Here is a 13095-nt window from a genome sequence, read left to right on the forward strand (position 1 = left end):
AAGAGCTACGGCTCTTGCCTGTTTTCTCCGTGGGATGCCTCGGCAGAACGCCAAAGGTTCCCGGTCTGTCGCCCACACTAACTCTCACAGAGGGTTTAATAGCTCTGTGGGGAGTCTCTGTAGGACGAGTCTCATGCGCCCCCAAAGCAGCAGAGAGTGGTTCAGGCATGTTGGAGGTCTGGAGCGCTTTATTAAACAACAGGACCCTCAGCTCCCGGTCGCACCTGACGCGCGCAGTCAATTTCGTGCAATGAACGCACTTGAGAGGGACATGTCTGTCCCCGAGACATTTAATGCACCGCCAGTGCCCGTCTGATGCTGGCATGGCATCCTGGCGCTGGGTACACCTTTTAAAACCGGGTGATCCCGGCATAATTGTGTGTTCAGACTTGGTGAACAACTCAAGGAAAAAAAAGGGGTTTTGTTGTTGTTGTTGTTTTTTAAACAAGCGGAACTATACTACTAAGAACAACTACTTTAACACTAACTATCTAACATTAATCTCCCTTTCTCCTGACAGGAGGGAGAGCGTATGTAAAGTCCATCTGCGGCCACAGACAGTTGAAGGAAACTGACAAGCCGGCCCGCACTCAGCTGTAATGGCGCGAGGCAGCAGGAGTGCATGCGCGGGCTGGCAGAGCTACTGCTAAGGAAGATTCTCTGTTTGCGGCACCAGGACAAGCCCAGCACCTCCAGTAGAGCACCCTCAGGGACTCGACGAAGAACTTGTTTATCTTCGCTTCTGAGGATAGAACAAGAAGCAATGGGCTTAAACTGCAGCAAGGGAGGTTTAGGTTGGACATTAGGAAAAAGTTCCTAACTGTCAGGGTAGTCAAACACTGGAATAAATTGCCCAGAGAGGTTGTGGAATCTCCATCTGTGGAGCTATTTAAGAGTAGGTTAGATAAATGTCTATCAGGGATGGTCTAGACAGTATTTGGTCTTGCCATGAGGGCAGGGGTTGGACCTGATGACCTCTCGAGGTTCCTTCCAGTCCTAGTCTTCTATGATTCTATCAGAAATTCATTTTTCATTTTTAAAGAGTTTCCAAGCTCTCAAGGTAGAAAAGAAAAATGTGAAAACATGATTGAAGTGAAGTCAGCAGACAAGACAGTTACTTACCTATGTTGTAATTTTTGTTCTTTGAGATGAGGGTGCAAAAATGTATTCCACTCAGGTGTGCAGAAAAAAGGGCACCAAAACCAAAGAACTTTGCCTAGCAGTATCTGTAGCTGTGGCATACATGCTCTGCCCCCCCTCAGTTCCATTACAACTAACATCATGAAAGCTCATGATACCATGTACATGTTTTGTTAGTCTTTAAGGTGCTGCAAGACTGACTAACATATTTAATGATGTTTTTTAAGTTTTTCCTGTTACAAACTAACTTGGTGCTGGTGATTTATCAAAATGGCACTGTAAGCCCCAATGCCGTGAATGCCTCTGGAGTCTTTGAGACTGTTGATTCCAAGGACCCAGTGAGTGGGGAGGGTCTGGACTACACTCTACTGCTCGTGGGGCAGGAGTCAACATGACCCTAGCAGGTGAAGGTGCCAAGCTGGCAATGGCCTGATTGAGGTCTCCAGCCTCCTTTTCTTTTGTGGTAACAGCAATTGTGACAAGTGCCTGCCCAACATCTGTACATGAGAGGAGCTGTGGTGGTGCCAAGTCTCAAGATGAATCATTTCTCAGCACCAGTTCCCTTGCAGATGGTGCCAGGGTACACTGAGGAGTAAGTGCTAGGTGCAGGATCCCCTGATCCAGGGTCTAAGTGGGGCCAGCCTCTATAATGAGGACTTTAAGATCCTTCTTTCCTGTCTTCCAAAGTCCTAGGGCGAAAACTGTGACAGATCCTTCACCACTCTTTCCGGTAACTTTCCCTAGGCATCTAGTCTTTAAAGCGATACCAGAGTATTTGTTGCCTAAAAGAGCAAAGGGAAAGCTACAGGTTGAAAAACATAGCCCCAGAGAGGCAATCATAGAATCACAGAACACTGGAAATGGAAGGAACCTCGAGAGGTCACTGAGTCCAGTCCCCTGCCCTCATGGCAGGACCAAGCACCATCTAGACCATCCCTGATAGATGTCTGTCTAACCTGCTCTTAAATATCTTCAGTGACAGAGATTCCACAACCTCCCTAGGCAATTGATTCCAGTGTTTAATCACCCTGACAGTGAAGAAGTTTTTCTCTAATGTACAGCCTAAACCTCCCTTGCTGCGGTTTAAGCCCACTGCTTTTTGTCCTATCCTCAGAGGCCAAGGAGAACAATTTTTCTCCCTCCTCCTTGTAACACTCTTTTAGATACCTGAAAACCGCTATCATGTCCCATCTCAGACTTCTCCTATTCTAAACTAAAGCCCAATTCTTTCAGTCTTCCTTCATAGGTCATGTTCTCTTGACCTTTAATTATTCTTGTTGCTCTTCTCTAGACCTTCTCCAATTTCTCCACATCTTTCTTGAAATGTGGTGCCCAGAACTGGACACAATACTCCAATTGAGGCCTAATCAGCGCAGAGTAGAACATAAGAATGACTTCTCTTGTCTTGCTCACAACACCCATCAATGCATCCCAGAATCATGTTTGCTTTTTTTGAAATAGTACGACACTGTTGACTCATATTTAGCTTGTGGTCCACTATGGCCCCTAGATCCCTTTCTGTAGGTCTTCTTCCTAGACAGTCGCTTCCCATTCCGTATGTGTGAAACTGATTGTTCCTTCCTAAGTGGAGCACTTTGCATTTGTCCTTATTAAACTTCATCCTATTTACCTCAGACCATTTCTCAAGTTTGTCCAGATCATTTTGATTTATGACCCTATCCTCCAAAGCAGTTGCAACCCCTCCCTGCAAACTTAATAAGCATACTCTCTATGCTAATATCTAAATTGTTGATGAAGATATTGAACAGAACCGGTCCCAAAACAGACCCCTGAGGAACCCAATTGTTATGCCCTTCCAGCACGATTGTGAACCACTAATAACTACTCTGAGAACAGTTATCCTGCTAGTTATGCACCTACTTTATAGTAGCCCCATCTAAGTTGTATTTGCCTAGTTTATTGATAAGAATATCAAGCGAGACCTTATCAAATGTCTTACTACAGTCTAGATATACATCCATCATATTGGTTTGACATGATTTGTTCATTACAAATCCATGCTGGATGTTACTTATCACCTTATTTTCTTTCAGGTGTTTGCAGATGAATTCCTTAATTACTTGCTCCATTATCTTCCCTGGTACACAAGTTAAACGGACTAGTCTGAAGTTTCCTTGGTTGTTCTTATTTCCCTTTTTATAGATGGGCACTATATTTGCCCTTTTCTAGTCTTCTGGAATCTCTCTACTTCCATGACTTTTAAAAGATGACAGCTAAAGGCTCAGATATCTCCTCTATCAACTCTTTTGAATATTCTAGGATGCATTTCATTAGACCCTGGTGACTTGTAGACATCTAACTTTACCAAAATCTGCCTTCCCGAAATCCATTCTCTCTATTTTGCTGTTCTCCTTTCTACCATTCCTTAGAATCATGAACTCAATGATAAAAAAAAAAACCAGCAAATACTCTGGTAGCACTTTAAAGACTAACAAAACATGTTGATGGTATCATGAGCTTTCATGGGCACAGCCCACTTCTTCAGATGACCAGAAGTGGGCTGTGCCCATGAAAGCTCATGATACCATCTACATGTTTTGTTAGTCTTTAAAGTGCTACCAGAGTATTTGCTGGGTTTTTTTTTAAGTTTATCCTTTACAGACTAACTCAGCTACCCCCTGAACTCAATGATGTCATTCTTCTGAGTCTGACCCTTTTATGAAGTGGAACTTAGTAATGCTATGGTTTGAGAAACAAATGACATTGTAATCCTCTTTCTTGGGATACATCAGGCGATGTTATTGTGAGTGGCTTGAAAAAAATCAAAAGAAAATACAGGACCTACACAAGATAGAGGTGTTTCCTGGGCCTAAATTTAGTTCATTCCAATGTGTGAACGCTAATTAAAAACTTGAAAGGAAATGGAACCAACCCTAGAAAAAGGTGCAACAATACTGACTGCTGCTGAAAAAGCACAGTCTGACTTTGATGAATAGGAAAATATACATCAAGATAGATGATGAAATGCAGCAGTATAAAACACAGAAGGCCACCAGGAAAAGTGAACAAGATATATTGAACTAGTGGAAGGAACACAGTGTTGTGTGCCCCAAATTGATCATGCTGGCTAGATATATGCTATGTATTCCAGCCAGCCATAGCACCAGGGAGAGGAACCTCACTGTAGATGGAAAGACAACTGAGCAGCAAGAGACTATCCTCAAGTCATCAGCCACAGACTATTTTTTAAAATGTCATTTTAAGGGTGCGTCTACACAGTAAGGCTTAACTCAAAATAAGCTATGCAAATTGAGCTACGTCAATTGTGCAGTTTATTTCAAAATAGCTTATTTTGAAATTGGGAGCGTCTACACAGCACTTATTTTGAAATAGAGCACTCTTCCTCCGACTTCCATTACTCCTTGTACAAAGAGGGTTACAGGAGTAGGAGTTAGAAGTCCTACAGTTTGACAGTATTTTGACATTATTTCGAAATAACTGCCTGCTGTGTCGATGCGGACTAAGTTATTTCGAAATAATGTTGCTATGTAGACATACCCTTATAGATCAGCTTTTTCCAGTAATTATTTCACCTTGTTCTCTGTTCAGAGAAATTGAATAACTACCTATCTAGTCTAGTTTAACTTCCCCAAAGTCAAGATTATATTTATGATACATCAGTAAAGACATTTTGGATTACTTAATTACTCAACGTAAATGAACACTGTATGATTCCTAGTTTATTGCACATAAAAGAACATACTGCATATTTAAAAGCCAAAGCTTTGAAATATTTGTGTTCAATATTAAACTTCTAAATCTCAACATTTTAATAAATGCGAACTCTTCAGTTGCCAGGTAAAATCCTTTATTGGACAAACTTCTGTTGGTGAGGGAGACAAACTTTTGAACTACACAGATCCCTTTCTCAGTTACCTCACCCACCTTGTCTCTCCATTATCCTGGGTCCAAAATTAATATAACACCACCACATAGAAGACTCTTCAGCAGAGCAATTCTGTCTATAGGCCAGTTTAGGGGCAATCGCCCCAGGTTCTGTGCTTTGGGGGGCCTTAGAAGGAAGGAGCCAAGGGCAGCCTCGGAGATTAACAGGTGACCTGGTACTGGCTGCACCTCTATACTCACTGGCAGGAAGCACAGTAGCCAGGCCCCAGCCAACTCCGCTCCACCAGCTACTAGCATCACTTGGGAGGGAACATGACGGAAGGGATAGAATAGGGGTGCAGAAGGGGCAGCAGTGAGGAGGAGCTGGAGTGGTGGCAGGGCTGGGGCAGTTCAGGGGCAGGAAGATGTGTTGCGGGGGGGGGGAGGACCTGGATGGACGGGGGATTGTCCCCACTACCATAGCATCTAGGGATAGCCTCGCTGGTCAGGGTTGGTTTTTTTTTTTTAAGTCAGTAAATATAAAGATGAAGGAAAAAAATAACGGTTACTTACCTGTAACTGTTGTTCTTCGAGATGTGTTGCTCATGTCCATTCGCAGTAGGTGTGCGCACCACGTGCACCGCGTCTTCCGGAGAGTTTTCCCTAGCGGTACCCGTAGCGCCGGCAGGGCACCCCCTGGAGTGGCGCCACCATGGCGGGGCATAAGTACCCCTGCCAGCACTGCCCCACCTCAGTTCCTTCTTGCCGGACACTCCGACGAAGGGGAGGTAGGGTGGGAGTCGAATGGACATGAGCAACACATCTCAAAGAACAACAGTTACAGGTAAGTAACTGTTATTTTCTTCTTCGAATGGTTGCTCATGTCCATTCGAAGAAAGTGACTACCAAGCTAACCCCACGGAGGAGGGGTCGGAGCAGTCAGACCACCAGAGACATGAAAAAGGTGAACAAATAAAACGGATTTATTTGGACAAGCCAATGCACATAAGGCACGTGGTAACAACACTGACAATAGAACATATTTACATCACAGATTCCAGGACTGCAGAGCCCACGCCTGCGTCTTCCCAGGCTTGCTGTGCTAGCGCATAGTGCGCCGTAAAAGTATGGAGGGACGACCATGTGGCTGCCCTGCAAATTTCCGTAATTGGCACCTGAGCACCAAATGCTACCGAGGACGCCTGTGCCCTGGTAGTGTGTGCCTTTACTCTGGGTGGGGTTTTACCAGCCAGTTGATAACATTCTGTAATACACTGAACAACCCAGTGTGATGGCCTCTGTCCCTTTCACTCTGTCCCCGAATGCAATAAACAATTGTTGGGATTTGCAAAAAGGCTTGGTCCTCTCAATGTAGAACGCCAGCACTCGCTTAGCGTCCAGGGAGTGAAGCACTCTCTCCTTAGGGGAGGCATGAGGCTTTGGGAAAAAAAACGGGAGATAAATCTCCTGGGACAGGTGGAATGGTGACACTACCTTTGGGAGGAAGGCTGGGTGAGGCTGGAGCCTTACATTGCTATGTGAGAAAACAAGGTAGGGCGGATCAATAGTTAGTGTCCGAAACCCTTCGAGCAGAGGTAATGGCCACGATGAAAACAACCTTCAACGAGAGGTGCTTCAGTGAACACATGGCTAGTGGTTCAAAGGGGGGTGACATAAGTCTGTGCAGAACCACATTGAGATCCCAGGCGGGAAGCGGGGCCCTCACCGAGGGATACAGCTTCTCTAGACCAGTAAGAAACCTTTTAACCACCGGGTCAGAAAAAAGGGAAACTCCTGCCGTACCAACATGGAAGGCGGAGAGAGATGCCACATGGACTTTGATAGAAGAAAAAGAAAGGCCACTGGACCGAAGCTGGAAAAGATAGTCTAAGATAGTTGGGACGGGAGCCGAGGACGGGTGAACTCCTCTTCGGGATGCCCAAGATGAGAAGTGCCGCCACTTGGCAGCATATGACCATCTAGTAGAGGGTTTCCTGCTACTGAGGAGCACCATCTGAACCTCCTGGGAACATTCCCTTTCAGGTTGGTTCAGCCATGGATAAACCAGGCCGTTAGGTGGAGAGACCTGAGATTCAGGTGAACCATGATCCCCCCGTCCCAAGGCTGGGTTAGCAGGTCCCGGACTGGAGGGAGCGCTATTGGGTCTTGTGTGAGCATGTCCACCAGGATGAGGAACCAGAATTGCTTGGGCCACCTGGGGGCTATGAGAATTATCATGGACCAAAATGTCTGAGCCCTTGTCAACACCCTGGAAACTTGGGGGAACGGGGGAAAGGCATAGAGAATGCCCTCTGGCCACACAGCCGTCAGGGCATCCCCCAAGGAATATTTCCCCACTCCCAGTAGGGAACAATAGTTCTGGCAATTTGTGTTGTGTGCCTAAGCAAACAGGTCTAGGAGGGGATAACCCTACCTGTGGAAAACCTGGCGGAGAACGGCATCCTTGAGCGACCACTTGTGGGCTCCAAAGGATCTGCTCAGGGTGTCTGCTAACAGATTCTTGCACCCCGGAAGGTACTCTGCCTGTGGCGTGATGTCGTGTTCCACACACAGATGCCAGAGCAGAAGGGCCTCTTTGCAGAGGGGAGGTGACTGGGCTCCCGCTGGCTTGTTGATATAAAAGACCGCTGCCGTATTGTCCAAACGAACCAGGATCAAGCGGTGAGAGAGCCTTGGTAGGAAGGCTTCGCGGGCCCTCCTCACCACCCCCAATTCCCAGACGTTTATGGCCTTGAGTCCTGTGCCGTCCCAAGTGTGCTCCCCAGCCCAGGTCGGACGCATCGGTGACCAGCGTGAGGGAGGGGGAAGGGACATTGAAAGGGACCCCGATGCACACCACGGTTTCCTGGGTCCACCACTGGAGGGAGGTCAGGATTTCCAGGGGCACCGTTATGATTGAGTCCCAGAGACCCCGGGACTGGCTGAAGGCCTTCGCCAACCAAGCCTGTAGGGGTCTCATTCTCATTCTGGCGTGGCGCACCGTGTACGTGCACACCGCCATATGGCCCAGGAGCCTGGAGCAGACCCGAGGGGTCGTAATAGGGGACAAGGTAATCCCTGAAATCAGCTCCACTATGGATAGGAACCTGGTCTTGGGAAGGAAAGCCCTTGCCACCCTTGCGTCGAGAAGAGCCCCCACGAATTCTATGTGGTGGGAGGGAGTTAGGGACGACTTTTCGTCATTTAGCACAAGCCCGAGTCTTAAGAAGAGGGCTTTCGTGTCACGTGAGCTTTCACCTGCTCGTACGAGCAACCTCGGATTAGCCAATCGTCGAGGTACGGGAACACGTGCACCCCTTGTTTGCAGAGAAACGCCGCAACCACAGCCATACATTTGGTGAACACCCTTGGTGCCGTGGATAATCCAAAGGGGAGCACCGTAAACTGAAAATGGTATTGACCCACCATAAACCTGAAGAATCTCCTGTGGCTGGTTCTGATTGCCACGTGGAAGTAGGCGTCCTTGAGGTCAAGGGTCGCGTACCAGTCTCCTAACTGTAGCACTGGGATGACCGAGGCCAGGGTCACCATTCTGAACCTGTGTTTTATGACCGCCTTGTTTAAATTTCTGAGGTCCAAGATGGGACGAACTCCTCCCTTTGGTTTGGGGACAACAAAATATCGGGACTAGAACCCTCTTCCCCGCAGGTGTGGGGGAACCTCCTCTACTGCCCCTTTTGAAAGGAGCACAGACACCTCCTGGCGCAGGATGCGTTCGTGAGGCGTGTCCCTTAGTGGGGTTGGGGAAGGGGGGTTTGAAGGCGGTGGGCCCAGGAATGGGATAGTATAGCCTCCATTTACTATGTCCAGAACCCAGGCGTCAGAAGTAATTAGTGCCTATGCACAGGCAAAAAGGGATAACCTGGCCCCAAACGGGGGCCCAGGGTTGGAGACTGGTACGAGACCCTCGAATAGGGCATCAAAACTGCAGCTTGCCCTGATGGGAAGGGCCATGGGGACCTCCCCAATGGTTATCCGCCCTGGGGCGACGATGTCGACCCCTAGTGCTCTGGGGATGCACAGCCGCCCCGAAACCTCCACCGGAGGCCCGGGAGCGGCGCCTCCAGTAATCCCCACGGGGGACCTGGGGCTGCGCTCTCCCCTGCTGTCGATAGAGCAGCTGTTGACGCTGCGGGGCAGGCGTGTGGATACCCAAGGATTTCAACGTGGACATTGTGTCCTTCAGGGTATAGAGCCTAGAGTCAGTGTGCTCCGAGAACAAAGTGTTTCCCTCGAACGGCAAGTCCTGGATTGTATTTTGAACATCAGGGGGAATCCCTGACACGTGCGGCCAGGCTCCGTGACGCATCACGACGCCAGTCGCCATACTGCGGGCTGCTGAGTCAACGGTATCCAAGGACACCTGGAGGGCAGTTCATGCGATGACTTTGCCTTCAGAGGCAATGGCTGCGAACTCCTGACGGTCCTCCGCTGGGAGCCTGTTCCAGAACTTTTCAACCGCCTGCCAGGTATTGAAGGCATACCGGCTTAACATCGCCTGCTGGTTAGCGATGCGGAGTTGTAGTGCCCCTGTGGCGTAAACCTTACGGCCCATCAGATCCATCTCCAAAGGCAAGAGAGCCTAAACGGCTGGGCCAGGCTGAGGGAGCCGTTCCTTTTGGGCCGCGGCCTGCACGACCAAGGATCCTGGGATGGGCTGCAAATACAGATGCTCATGCCCCAAGTGTGGGACTTAATAGCGCCTCTCGGCCCCTTTTAAGGTAGGGGGTCAAGGACGTCGGCGTCTGCCACAGGGCATTAGAGATCTTGGTCACCGTTTTATTGAGTGGTAAGGCCAACCGCGTGGGCGCGTCCTCAGTGAGGATGTCCACCATTGGATCCGTGTTCTCGACGACAGGTTGCACTGGGACGGCTAGATTCAAAGGCATGCGCCGGAGAAGTTCTTGGTGCGTACGGGCATCCATGGAAGGCAGACTGGGTGCCGAGTCTGCTAGAGCCTCGTCTGGGGACGACGAATAGGACGATTCCTGAGTTGGAATACGGCCAGATGGCGCCAAGTGCGGTGCCAGTTGGGCATCCTGCATCCCCTGCGGGTTCACCTCCAATGCCGGTGCCTGTGCCGCCGGGTCTGGTTGTGGCGCCCCAAGTGGAGGGGGGGCGCCCGAGAGAGGGATGCCGAAGGTTGGGAGCGGTGACCCAAAGCCTCCGACACCGAAGGAGGGGGCACCGGCCCCTGCCACTGATGGTAGGCCCAGGAAGTCCAAAAGGGCCACTGCGGATGCAGGGGCCAGATTTGCTGAGGGCGGTCCTGTCGGTGCCGGGACCGAGACCTGTGGGACGAGGACGCTCCCGAGGACCTTGACCGGACAGAGGTTGCATCGGAATCCGATGAATAATCCAACTCCGGCCAAGGCGGAGCCGAAGACGAGTGCGGGGCAAACCTTGCCATAGATTCTGGCTTGCCCGCGTGAGTACGGCGGGGCCGAACGAGTTGCGGCACCGGAGGACACATGCCCGGTGCCGGGAAAGTCGTCGCCAGCTGTGGCACCGGGAGACCCAGGCCCGGTGCTGGGAGAGTCGCCGCCGGCAGTTGCGGCACCAGGGTGCCCAGGCCCGGTGCCGGGAGAGTCGCCGCCGGCAGTTGCGGCACCAGGGTGCCCAGGCCCGGTGCCGGGAGAGTCGCCGCCGGCAGTTGCGGCACAAGGGTGACCAGGCCCAGTGCCGGTTGAGAAGTTACTGATAGTTGCAGCACCGGGGTGCTCAGGCCCGGTGCCAGTTGAGTAGCCGTTGTTAGCGGCTGCGGCACCGGGGTGCCTAGGCCCGGTGCCGGGAAAGACGATGCCATCGCGCACAGTACCGGGGGACCCAGACCCAGTACCGGAGGCGGTGCTGTAGGAGCCGTCGACGGCCATCGGGTTGAGGCCGATGCTTGTGAGGGCGCGGAGACGGACATCAACTCCAGGAGGCCCAGTGCTGTGGAGGAGAGAGATCCCTGAGTGGACGCCACACGGCTGCAGGGATACAGCACCGGTACCGCCAGGCGAGGGGCTGGCAAGGAGCTCAGCTGCACCGAAGTTCGAGCACGGCCCAAAGCTGACCAGGACTGGCGAACCGATGTCAAGAACGGTGCCGTGGTAGCGATCGGTACTGACCCCACATGGGGTGGTCCCGACGCATGAGTTGCCTTAGCATGCCGACCTGGGTCATGCTTGGGCAAAGTTGTAAGCAGCTCAGCCTCTGGCGAGGGGGATCTCTACCCTTCCATCTCAACCGACGATGGAGGGGAGGTCGTGAGGCTAATGAGGTCCTGCGCCGCTTCAAAAGTGTCCGGTGTGGATGGGCGGTGCGAAGGGAGGCGACTGGGACTATCGGGGTCTCCCCACCGACTGCGGTGCACCACAGGCCATGTGCGCACCGGTGAGCCAGCACCGCCGTACCTGGCCGGGACCGACTTTTTTGCAGGGAACCTTCCCCGGGACTTCTTCACCCTCTTGGACGGGGGAGAGTGAGACCGGTGCCGAGACCTCGATGCCAACGCACGGTGCCGGTGAGGGGCCTCACGCGTGGAAGCCAGTGCACTGCACACCGTAGGCTGTTCCGGCGGCACCGGTTGTAGCGCTGTCTCCATGAGGAGAAGCTTCAGGCGGGAAACTCTTTCTTTTCTCGTGCGGGGCTTAAAGGACTTACAGATCTTGCAAACAACAGCGAGATGGGCCTCACCCAGGCACTTGAGGCAACTGTCGTGTGGGTCGCCTCTGGGCATAAACTTCCCGCAGTCAGCGCACGCCTTGAAGCCTTGCGGCCCTGGCATTCCTCACCCCCAGAGGGGGAGGAGGGAGAAAACAAAGAACCTAACAATCTAACTAATAGAACTATTTACAGATAAGTGATAGAACGGGAACCATTAACTAACTAGAGATTAAGAGAGATAGAGACGCTCCAACGACCGTCACGGCGGTAAGAAGGAACTGAGGTGGGGCAGCGCCGGCAGGGGTACTTATGCCCCGCCATGGCGGCGCCACTCCAGGGGGCGCCCTGCCGGCGCTACGGGTACCGCTAGGGAAAACACTCTGGAAGACGCGGTGCACGCAGTGCGCACACCTACTTCGAATGGACATGAGCAACCACTCGAAGAAGAACCTTATTGAGATGATTATGATCAGGATATATTTGTATTTTCTTTTGGCTTTGTCTTTACTTGTGTTACTTATTTTTCTAAAGAAGGCTGTTCCTTAAGACTAAGAATTTTGCTCATTAGTGCTAAGGCATATCTTGGAGAAGGACTTTGGAAACCAGGAAGATAATATTGTAGGTATTCCCTTAATGACAGCCTGCACTGCTGCCCCTGTATCAGAGGCAGCAGTGCAGGGATGGGGAGAGGCAGGAGCAGGTATGCGCAGGGAGCCAACTTTTAAGCCAGCCTACTGATGCTGACTCCCATGGAGCCGCAGCCACCTGCCGTCCACACACCCACTGTTGCATCCCACAGAGGCAGCACTTGGGAGGGCGGGAGACAGCTTAAAAGCTAGTTCCCCATAAGCACCAGCTCCCGCCTGGTCCCCCGCATGTAAATGTGTAACCACTGAAAATAAACACATTTTAACATCCCTAGCATAATCCAAGCTGTTCATCATTCTTTTTGTCTCAGCTACACAGCTCAGCTACACAGTCTTGGTAAACCCTGGAAAAGTTATGGACCCAGTTCTTACCAGGAGACTTGCCCTTCTGTGAACTGCTTCTTCTCTCTCTGCACTTGGCTTGTATGGATGAGGCAGTGTCTTTGGCAGATTTGCTCAGAGGTCCCACATCTGAAATAAGGAATCCTATCTGTGCCGAAGACACAGGTGTCTCTGATGGATTGGTTTGACATTTGATATTAGGCTCCACCTTTAAAAAAAATCAGAACCCACTGAATACATTAGGGGATTTAAAGCTGATAAAATTCTCTCTCTCTGATGGGATGAAGAGAACACACTATTTGGAGTTTGGATGATATAAAAGAAAATTGGTCCAATTTCACTCAGCACAGACATCTGTATTTTCAATAGGTATAAACTATAAAAAGAAAAATACTTGAGTATCTTGCTGTTCTTATAGAATCATAGAATCCTAGAACTGGAAGGAACC

The 13095-nt window shown here is 50.5% G+C and overlaps 1 protein-coding gene across 1 annotated transcript in view; it reads right to left on the reverse strand.

Annotated features, from left to right (window-relative positions):
* The window catches only part of HSF5 (heat shock transcription factor 5), a 59748-nt gene that overhangs the window by 8854 nt on the left and 37799 nt on the right, over positions 1-13095 (reverse strand). Inside the window, exon 5 of the mRNA XM_075905056.1 lies at positions 12678-12855. Within this exon, the coding sequence (XP_075761171.1) occupies positions 12678-12855 (178 nt within the window). The remainder of the gene's footprint in view (positions 1-12677; positions 12856-13095) is intronic.

The sequence above is a fragment of the Pelodiscus sinensis genome, chromosome 21 (assembly GCF_049634645.1).
Source record: "Pelodiscus sinensis isolate JC-2024 chromosome 21, ASM4963464v1, whole genome shotgun sequence".
Taxonomy (NCBI): Eukaryota; Metazoa; Chordata; order Testudines; family Trionychidae; genus Pelodiscus; species Pelodiscus sinensis.